At 35.6% G+C, this 12,436-nt stretch overlaps 1 protein-coding gene across 1 annotated transcript in view; it reads left to right on the forward strand.

Annotated features, from left to right (window-relative positions):
• The window catches only part of Gnf1 (germ line transcription factor 1), a 77,827-nt gene extending 70,711 nt beyond the window's left edge, over positions 1-7,116 (forward strand). Inside the window, exons 16-18 of the mRNA XM_076492060.1 lie at positions 2,895-3,108; positions 6,117-6,314; positions 6,583-7,116. Of these exons, the coding sequence (XP_076348175.1) occupies positions 2,895-3,108; positions 6,117-6,314; positions 6,583-6,699 (529 nt within the window). The 3' untranslated portion in view covers positions 6,700-7,116. The remainder of the gene's footprint in view (positions 1-2,894; positions 3,109-6,116; positions 6,315-6,582) is intronic.
• Positions 7,117-12,436: the final 5,320 nt, after the last annotated feature.

The following is a 12,436-nucleotide window of genomic DNA, read 5'->3' on the forward strand; positions in this document are numbered from 1 at the left end:
AAAGGATACATGCCACTTATCGTATTTCACCTCATCAGAAAGGATACATGTCACTTATCGTATTTCACCTCATCAGAAGAGATACATGCCACTTATCGTATTTCATCACATCAGAAGAGACACATGCCACTTATCGTATTTCACCTCATCAGAAGAGATACATGCCACTTATCGTATTTCACCTCATCAGAAGAGATACATGTCACTTATCGTATTTCACCACATCAGAAGAGATACATGTCACTTATCGTATTTCACCTCATCAGAAAGGATACATGCCACTTATCGTATTTCACCTCATCAGAAAGGATACATGCCACTTATCGTATTTCACCTCATCAGAAGGGATACATGCCACTTATCGTATTTCATCACATCAGAAGAGACACATGTCACTTATCGTATTTCACCTCATCAGAAGGGATACATGCCACTTATCGTATTTCACCTCATCAGAAGAGATACATGCCACTTATCGTATTTCACCATATCAGAAAGGATACATGTCACTTATCGTATTTCACCATATCAGAAAGGATACATGTCACTTATCGTATTTCACCTCATCAGAAAGGATACATGTCACTTATCGTATTTCACCTCATCAGAAAGGATACATGTCACTTATCGATTTCACCTCATCAGAAGAGATACATGCCACTTATCAGATTTCACCTCATCAGAAGAGATACATGTCACTTATCGTATTTCACCACATCAGAAGAGATACATGTCACTTACCGTATTTCACCTCATCAGAAAGGATACATGCCACTTATCGTATTTCACCTCATCAGAAGAGATACATGCCACTTATCGTATTTCACCACATCAGAAGAGACACATGCCACTTATCGTATTTCACCTCATCAGAAGAGACACATGCCACTTATCGTATTTCACCTCATCAGAAGAGATACATGCCACTTATCGTATTTCACCTCATCAGAAGAGATACATGTCACTTATCGTATTTCACCACATCAGAAGAGATACATGCCACTTATCGTATTTCACCTCATCAGAAGAGATACATGTCACTTATCGTATTTCACCACATCAGAAGAGATACATGTCACTTATCGTATTTCACCACATCAGAAGAGATACATGTCACTTATCGTATTTCACCACATCAGAAGAGATACATGTCACTTATCGTATTTCACCATATCAGAAAGGATACATGTCACTTATCGTATTTCACCTCATCAGAAAGGATACATGCCACTTATCGTATTTCACCTCATCAGAAAGGATACATGTCACTTATCGTATTTCACCTCATCAGAAGAGATACATGCCACTTATCGTATTTCATCACATCAGAAGAGACACATGCCACTTATCGTATTTCACCTCATCAGAAGAGATACATGCCACTTATCGTATTTCACCTCATCAGAAGAGATACATGTCACTTATCGTATTTCACCACATCAGAAGAGATACATGTCACTTATCGTATTTCACCTCATCAGAAAGGATACATGCCACTTATCGTATTTCACCTCATCAGAAAGGATACATGCCACTTATCGTATTTCACCTCATCAGAAGGGATACATGCCACTTATCGTATTTCACCTCATCAGAAAGGATACATGCCACTTATCGTATTTCACCACATCAGAAAGGATACATGTCACTTATCGTATTTCACCACATCAGAAAGGATACATGTCACTTATCGTATTTCACCACATCAGAAAGGATACATGTCACTTATCGTATTTCATCACATCAGAAAGGATACATGTCACTTATCGTATTTCACCACATCAGAAAGGATACATGTCACTTATCGTATTTCACCACATCAGAAAGGATACATGTCACTTATCGTGATTTCACCACATCAGAAAGGATACATGTCACATATCGTATTTCACCACATCAGAAAGGATACATGTCACTTATCGTATTTCACCACATCAGAAAGGATACATGCCACTTATCGTATTTCACCACATCAGAAAGGATACATGTCACTTATCGTATTTCACCTCATCAGAAAGGATACATGCCACTTATCGTATTTCACCACATCAGAAAGGATACATGTCACTTATCGTATTTCACCACATCAGAAAGGATACATGCCACTTATCGTATTTCACCTCATCAGAAAGGATACATGCCACTTATCGTATTTCACCTCATCAGAAAGGATACATGTCACTTATCGTATTTCACCTCATCAGAAAGGATACATGCCACTTATCGTATTTCACCACATCAGAAGGGATACATGTCACTTATCGTATTTCACCTCATCAGAAAGGATACATGTCACTTATCGTATTTCACCTCATCAGAAAGGATACATGCCACTTATCGTATTTCACCACATCAGAAAGGATACATGCCACTTATCGTATTTCACCTCATCAGAAAGGATACATGCCACTTATCGTATTTCACCACATCAGAAAGGATACATGCCACTTATCGTATTTCACCACATCAGAAAGGATACATGTCACTTATCGTATTTCACCACATCAGAAAGGATACATGTCACTTATCGTATTTCATCACATCAGAAAGGATACATGCCACTTATCCTATTTCACCTCATCAGAAAGGATACATGTCACTTATCGTATTTCACCTCATCAGAAAGGATACGTCACTTATCGTATTTCACCTCATCAGAAGAGATACATCTGGTTTAACTTGCTGTCATTAGGTGTAAAACAGTGTTTTAATGCTAAACAGTATTTTCCTTTATGGAATATATTTCTGTGTAAGAAATTCATTATGAAACATTCAAACTTTTTTTTTTTACAAATTTTGCTATTAACTTGTAAGTATTCAATTGAGAAAAGTATGTTACATTCTGTTGCTGTACTTTTTCATTTTTAATCAACTTTGAAAAATTTCTACCTCAGAGTATCAGCCAACAAAACGGGGTTGAATTTAGAATATCTTGCTGCATTGAGAGATTCTTTAAGTCGCCCATTAATTGAAAAGGAAATGGAAGGAGTAAGAGATGTGCTGGATGTTCTTGAGTTTTATTGTTTGTTGAAAGAAGACGTTGACAGTATTATGGAGCTCTCTACTTGGCCCGGACAGAAAGATCCCATGTCTAAAGTTAACCCAAAGGTAAGTTTGAATATACTCCCATTGGATTAATTCATTAGAATAAAATGTAAGTACTACATTATTTATGGACAGTAAGGTATAACTACTATCATGGTAATTGTTTGTCCTATCTTCTGTGTTATAAAAATATATTCTAAATGACAAAACCCTTTTGTGTTGTGCTACTTCTAACATTACCTATGGCTTATAACAGCAATTGTGAAGTTGAGTCATCAGTATTACTTTTGTTAATCACAATACTTATCAGTTGTAGTCTCTCACAGGATAATACACAAACTGGATTTGAATCATTTGTCACCATATTTGGACCTAACTCTTTGTAGAACATGATCTTGGGGTTTTAATTCTCCAGAGACTTTCAGTAATGGTTAGGATATAATCTAGTTTCTCAGCTACTGTCAGCAGTGTCTAGAACAGTGGTGCACAAAGTCCGGCCCGTGAGGAGTCGCCAAATGGCCCGCGATGTCCAACGGGAAAGTCAAACATAGAGAGTTTGTGCCTGCGCGAAGATTAAGCGCTATAGAAGAATATGCATTAGATTAGATACTGGATGGTTCCATATTTGTGTCAAGCAATAAAGAAAATTTAATAAGAAAATCTCGTTAACGTATAGGCATTTAATCTTTGGCTTAATGATGTAATATTTCTGTAATTATGAAATCTCACGCGTTCCAATTGTTTTTCGAGATTTACTTACGAGCCCTATTTTGATATTATTTCATAACAAAAATGGCAGCTAATCGTAAAAGAAAAGTTGACAACAAAAACCGGCAGTTTCATGATGACTGACTGTTCAATACTCTTTTGTTCAACAACAGAAGAACGTAATTTGTCTGCTGTGTCATTCGACAGTAGCAGTGGAGAAGGTATGTAATATAAAGCGTCATTATGAGTCGAAGCATTAAGATTTCCACAACGTTGTCGGTGATGAACAAACAGCTCAAATTGAATCTCTGCAGTGGTCGCTGAATCACCAGCAGAACGTTTTCTCAAAGCAGTCAGCAGATTTAGGCGCTGTATGTGAGGTCAATTACGATATTTCTTTGACAGCAAAATCGGGCCGACCGTTCAATGATGTTTATTTTGTCAAGCAATGTATGATTACTGAAAATTTGTGTCTGGAAGCAGTTCGCAAGCTACAGACAGTGGCTTTGAATTGTATGACAGTTCAATGAAGAATTTCACACCTCTCAACAGACGTGACAAGGCAGCTTACAAATAAAGCAACCAACTTTGTCTTCTTCTCTTTGGCAGCAGACGAGTCCACTGACATCAGTTCAACAGCACAGCTACTAGTTTTTGTTCATGGTGTGTCATCGTCTTTTGATATCACAAAGGAACTAATCGGCATGGGTTCCATGAAGGGTCAGACAACTGGGTCTGCTCTATTCGAGGAGACAGTACGACTGTGTAGTTGTATTTCATTGGATTTCACAAAACTGGTAAGTGTGACAACTGATGGAGCACCAGCCATGACCAAAAAAAGTAGTGGGCTGGTAGTACTGTTGATGAAGCGTTGAGGAAAGCAGAACAAACAGTTGGTGAAGTTGCACTGTATTATTCACCAACAGAACCTGTGCAGTAAAGAACTTGGTTTTCAGGCACTGATGGCATTAGTGACGAAAACCATTAATTTCATCAAATCACAAGGGCTCAATCACCATCAGTTTCAAAGTCTTCTTGAAGAAATTGATTCAGACTATGGTGACCTTGTGTATCACTGTGAAGTATGCTGGCTGAGTCGAGGGAAGATGCTCAGAAGATTCTGGAAGTTAACTGATGAGGTGATAGAATTCCTGAGAAGCAAGAACAAAGACACAGAAGTGATTTCCATGACTGATCCAGCATGGCAAGCTGCTTTGACCTTTCTGGTCGACATGACACGACACTTGAATGATCTGAATTTGAAGTTGCAAGGCAAAAACAAGCTTGTCTGTCAGCTTGCAAATCATATCTCAGCTTTCAGGACAAAGATGCAGTTATTCTGGCAGCAAGCAACATCAGGCATCTTCGTGCACTTTCCCACTTTTCAGTCACAGCTACAGAAGAATCAGGACATTGACACACATGTTTATGTTGGGAAGCTAGATACCTTGATTCAATCCTTCAACTCATGGTTTCATGACTTTGACCAATGCAGATTGTTGATGAAACTTTTTGCTGATCTGTTCAGTGTGTCAGTGGATGACTTGTCAGCAGAATATCAGCTCAAACTTACTGATGTCCAGGCATCTGATGAACTGCGTGCTATTTACCAAGAAAACAGTTTGCTTGACTTCTACAAAACGTTGCCTGATACATTTGCTAATCTGAAAGAGAACGCACTTGTCCACACCAGCATGTTTGGCGCCACGTACAGCCTTCCTCGCATACGAAACTGAACAAAAACAACACTCACAATCAGTTGACTGATGATCATCTGGAAGCAGTCTTGCGTCTTTCAACGTCAAACATCAAGCCGGACATTTCTAAGCTCATAGATGACATGCAGCACCATCCATCGCACTGACTTTGTGACAGTTGACGTATTATAACATTTCTTAGAATAATGTGCAAACTCTTTGATATAATCATTATTTGTGTGTTCTTACGTGTGATGTCTGTGTTGTGTGAAACAACTGTGGGACGATTTTAATCTTCACTTTTTTGTGGCCACTGACTCAAAAACTTTATGCACCACTGGTCTAGAATATAAACTGTGCATCTCAGGATGGCTGGTACAGGTATTAACACTTTTACTAATGTCACTGATGTGTTGTTCTCTTCTTTAACTAGACAATAACTAGAGACTATATAACAATAAACTGGCTTTCCAGGGATTTGAGCAGTGGCTTAATGTATGGCCACAGATAACTTTTTATTGTAATATAGTCTCTAGTTATTGTGTTCACAAGGAATACTGGTTGGTGTTTCCACAAAAGACTTGAGAAATAATTTTTAGTTTTTAATCATAATTTAATATTTTGAAGTAATCATTATAATTCTGCTTGGTTTTACTCTAACAACAGGTAAAAGCTGCCTTTACCCGAACATACAATAAGGAAGGTATAAAAACCCCATATGCTGTCACTAAGACAAAGAAATCAAAAAGAGGAGCAGTGAAGATGGACTCTGATCTTCTGGCCGAAGAAAACGATGATGAAACAATGAACAATGAAGGAGAAAGTGAGGATAATGAAGATATAACTTCTGATGCTATGGTTAAAGTAAGTTGAATATCTTGTACAAGGTTTTACTTACTACAGGCACGGAATATGTTTTTGTAGTTGATCAATGTTCATATGTGTATTTGCTGGTTTCAATTACTAAAAGTAACTTCATATATTGTAGAACTAATTCATTGTGTCACAACTTGGTCTTGCTGAATTTATCAATGTACAGTTTGACCTAACAAATATTCTATTGTTTTTTTGGGAGATATTGTTCTGTCACAGTCCTGTCTTACTAAACGGTAATTATATCTAATTTCTACAGGTTAAGAAACATAATAAACAGGATACAATGGAAGATAAGCCATCTTCTTCTAAGGGCAAAGGAAGAGGGAAGACAACTGGTCGTGGAAGATGTAGAGACAAATCGGGACTGAAGTAATAGGATTTCATTCTTTAATAATTTTGTGGCTCAGAGGAACAACAGTGACCTTTATTTTCCTATCATTCAATCCATGGTCATTTAGAGAAATATTCAGAAAATTCTAAACAATATATAGTTTAATAACTTCTTTGATTTATGTAACTGTGTACCATATTTGTCTCCAGAAACAGTTCAGTGAAACTCCTAATTCGTTATTTACCACTTCCTTTTCTGTTTTACAAATTATTGTAATTATTTTGTGCTAACTACAGTTTTTGGAAAATCACAAGAAGGTTCATTTCAGTTAGTTGTAACAAATAGAACAAAGAAGATGATTTGTCAGATGTTTGTGCATCATCTAGTTAAGAACCAGAACTTGTTCATTAAATTGTGTAAAAAATGTTGATTAGACCCTGTAATAAAAATTTATTCAAACATTGTGAAGTATATGTAATAAATAAAAAAGTGTCTGTTTATAAACAGTTTTCTCAAGGATCCAGGTAGGATCTTTAGATGGTTAACAAGACTGTGATAAGATATATTGTGTAACCTAGCTTCTCATGTCTTTACACCAACTGTTAGTCTGATAACATACAAGACACAGTGATAAGATATATTCTATAACCTAGCTTCTCATCTCTTTACACCAACTGTTAGTGTGATAACATACAAGACACAGTGATAAGATATATTCTATAACCTAGCTTCTCATCTCTTTACACCAACTGTTAGTGTGATAACATACAAGACACAGTGATAAGATATATTCTATAACCTAGCTTCTCATGTCTTTACACCAACTGTTAGTCTGATAACATACAAGACACAGTGATAAGATATATTCTATAACCTAGCTTCTCATGTCTTTACACCAACTGTTAGTGTGATAACATACAAGACACAGTGATAAGATATATTCTATAACCTAGCTTCTCATCTCTTTACACCAACTGTTAGTGTGATAACATACAAGACACAGTGATAAGATATATTCTATAACCTAGCTTCTCATCTCTTTACACCAACTGTTAGTGTGATAACATACAAGACACAGTGATAAGATATATTCTATAACCCAGCTTCTCATGTCTTTACACCAACTGTTAGTGTCATAACACACAAGACACAGTGATAAGATATATTCTATAACCTAGCTTCTCATCTCTTTACACCAACTGTTAGTGTGATAACACACAAGACACAGTGATAAGATATATTCTATAACCTAGCTTCTCATCTCTTTACACCAACTGTTAGTGTGATAACACACAAGACACAGTGATAAGATATATTCTATAACCTAGCTTCTCATCTCTTTACACCAACTGTTAGTGTGATAACACACAAGACACAGTGATAAGATATATTCTATAACCTAGCTTCTCATCTCTTTACACCAACTGTTAGTGTGATAACATACAAGACACAGTGATAAGATATATTCTATAACCTAGCTTCTCATCTCTTTACACCAACTGTTAGTGTGATAACATACAAGACACAGTGATAAGATATATTCTATAACCTAGCTTCTCATCTCTTTACACCAACTGTTAGTGTGATAACATACAAGACACAGTGATAAGATATATTCTATAACCTAGCTTCTCATCTCTTTACACCAACTGTTAGTGTGATAACATACAAGACACAGTGATAAGATATATTCTATAACCTAGCTTCTCATCTCTTTACACCAACTGTTAGTGTGATAACATACAAGACACAGTGATAAGATATATTCTATAACCTAGCTTCTCATCTCTTTACACCAACTGTTAGTGTGATAACACACAAGACACAGTGATAAGATATATTCTATAACCTAGCTTCTCATCTCTTTACACCAACTGTTAGTGTGATAACATACAAGACACAGTGATAAGATATATTCTATAACCTAGCTTCTCATCTCTTTACACCAACTGTTAGTGTGATAACACACAAGACACAGTGATAAGATATATTCTATAACCTAGCTTCTCATCTCTTTACACCAACTGTTAGTGTGATAACATACAAGACACAGTGATAAGATATATTCTATAACCTAGCTTCTCATCTCTTTACACCAACTGTTAGTGTGATAACATACAAGACACAGTGATAAGATATATTCTATAACCTAGCTTCTCATCTCTTTACACCAACTGTTAGTGTGATAACATACAAGACACAGTGATAAGATATATTCTATAACCTAGCTTCTCATCTCTTTACACCAACTGTTAGTGTGATAACATACAAGACACAGTGATAAGATATATTCTATAACCTAGCTTCTCATCTCTTTACACCAACTGTTAGTGTGATAACATACAAGACACAGTGATAAGATATATTCTATAACCTAGCTTCTCATCTCTTTACACCAACTGTTAGTGTGATAACACACAAGACACAGTGATAAGATATATTCTATAACCTAGCTTCTCATCTCTTTACACCAACTGTTAGTGTGATAACATACAAGACACAGTGATAAGATATATTCTATAACCTAGCTTCTCATCTCTTTACACCAACTGTTAGTGTGATAACATACAAGACACGGTGATAAGATATATTCTATAACCTAGCTTCTCATCTCTTTACACCAACTGTTAGTGTGATAACATACAAGACACAGTGATAAGATATATTCTATAACCTAGCTTCTCATCTCTTTACACCAACTGTTAGTGTGATAACATACAAGACACAGTGATAAGATATATTCTATAACCCAGCTTCTCATCTCTTTACACCAACTGTTAGTGTGATAACATACAAGACACAGTGATAAGATATATTCTATAACCTAGCTTCTCATCTCTTTACACCAACTGTTAGTGTGATAACATACAAGACACAGTGATAAGATATATTCTATAACCTAGCTTACCAACTGTTAGTGTGATAACATACAAGACACAGTGATAAGATATATTCTATAACCTAGCTTCTCATCTCTTTACACCAACTGTTAGTGTGATAACATACAAGACACAGTGATAAGATATATTCTATAACCTAGCTTCTCATCTCTTTACACCAACTGTTAGTGTGATAACATACAAGACACAGTGATAAGATATATTCTATAACCTAGCTTCTCATCTCTTTACACCAACTGTTAGTGTGATAACATACAAGACACAGTGATAAGATATATTCTATAACCTAGCTTCTCATCTCTTTACACCAACTGTTAGTGTGATAACATACAAGACACAGTGATAAGATATATTCTATAACCTAGCTTCTCATCTCTTTACACCAACTGTTAGTGTGATAACATACAAGACACAGTGATAAGATATATTCTATAACCTAGCTTCTCATCTCTTTACACCAACTGTTAGTGTGATAACATACAAGACACAGTGATAAGATATATTCTATAACCTAGCTTCTCATCTCTTTACACCAACTGTTAGTGTGATAACATACAAGACACAGTGATAAGATATATTCTATAACCTAGCTTCTCATCTCTTTACACCAACTGTTAGTGTGATAACATACAAGACACAGTGATAAGATATATTCTATAACCTAGCTTCTCATCTCTTTACACCAACTGTTAGTGTGATAACATACAAGACACAGTGATAAGATATATTCTATAACCTAGCTTCTCATCTCTTTACACCAACTGTTAGTGTGATAACATACAAGACACAGTGATAAGATATATTCTATAACCTAGCTTCTCATCTCTTTACACCAACTGTTAGTGTGATAACATACAAGACACAGTGATAAGATATATTCTATAACCTAGCTTCTCATCTCTTTACACCAACTGTTAGTGTGATAACATACAAGACACAGTGATAAGATATATTCTATAACCTAGCTTGATAAGATATATTCTATAACATTCTCTTTACACCAACTGTTAGTGTGATAACATACAAGACACAGTGATAAGATATATTCTATAACCTAGCTTCTCATCTCTTTACACCAACTGTTAGTGTGATAACATACAAGACACAGTGATAAGATATATTCTATAACCTAGCTTCTCATCTCTTTACACCAACTGTTAGTGTGATAACATACAAGACACAGTGATAAGATATATTCTATAACCTAGCTTCTCATCTCTTTACACCAACTGTTAGTGTGATAACATACAAGACACAGTGATAAGATATATTCTATAACCTAGCTTCTCATCTCTTTACACCAACTGTTAGTGTGATAACATACAAGACACAGTGATAAGATATATTCTATAACCTAGCTTCTCATCTCTTTACACCAACTGTTAGTGTGATAACATACAAGACACAGTGATAAGATATATTCTATAACCTAGCTTCTCATCTCTTTACACCAACTGTTAGTGTGATAACACACAAGACACAGTGATAAGATATATTCTATAACCTAGCTTCTCACACCAACTGTTAGTGTGATAACTGATAAGATATATTCTTAACCTACACCAACTGTTAGTGTGATAACATACAAGACACAGTGATAAGATATATTCTATAACCTAGCTTCTCATCTCTTTACACCAACTGTTAGTGTGATAACATACAAGACACAGTGATAAGATATATTCTATAACCTAGCTTCTCATCTCTTTACACCAACTGTTAGTGTGATAACATACAAGACACAGTGATAAGATATATTCTATAACCTAGCTTCTCATCTCTTTACACCAACTGTTAGTGTGATAACATACAAGACACAGTGATAAGATATATTCTATAACCTAGCTTCTCATCTCTTTACACCAACTGTTAGTGTGATAACATACAAGACACAGTGATAAGATATATTCTATAACCTAGCTTCTCATCTCTTTACACCAACTGTTAGTGTGATAACATACAAGACACAGTGATAAGATATATTCTATAACCTAGCTTCTCATCTCTTTACACCAACTGTTAGTGTGATAACATACAAGACACAGTGATAAGATATATTCTATAACCTAGCTTCTCATCTCTTTACACCAACTGTTAGTGTGATAACATACAAGACACAGTGATAAGATATATTCTATAACCTAGCTTCTCATCTCTTTACACCAACTGTTAGTGTGATAACATACAAGACACAGTGATAAGATATATTCTATAACCTAGCTTCTCATCTCTTTACACCAACTGTTAGTGTGATAACATACAAGACACAGTGATAAGATATATTCTATAACCTAGCTTCTCATCTCTTTACACCAACTGTTAGTGTGATAACACACAAGACACAGTGATAAGATATATTCTATAACCTAGCTTCTCATCTCTTTACACCAACTGTTAGTGTGATAACATACAAGACACAGTGATAAGATATATTCTATAACCTAGCTTCTCATCTCTTTACACCAACTGTTAGTGTGATAACATACAAGACACAGTGATAAGATATATTCTATAACCTAGCTTCTCATCTCTTTACACCAACTGTTAGTGTGATAACATACAAGACACAGTGATAAGATATATTCTATAACCTAGCTTCTCATCTCTTTACACCAACTGTTAGTGTGATAACATACAAGACACAGTGATAAGATATATTCTATAACCTAGCTTCTCATCTCTTTACACCAACTGTTAGTGTGATAACATACAAGACACAGTGATAAGATATATTCTATAACCTAGCTTCTCATCTCTTTACACCAACTGTTAGTGTGATAACATACAAGACACAGTGATAAGATATATTCTATAACCTAGCTTCTCATCTCTTTACACCAACTGTTAGTGTGATAACATACAAGACACAGTGATAAGAT

This window comes from Tachypleus tridentatus, chromosome 3 (assembly GCF_004210375.1).
Source record: "Tachypleus tridentatus isolate NWPU-2018 chromosome 3, ASM421037v1, whole genome shotgun sequence".
Taxonomy (NCBI): Eukaryota; Metazoa; Arthropoda; class Merostomata; order Xiphosura; family Limulidae; genus Tachypleus; species Tachypleus tridentatus.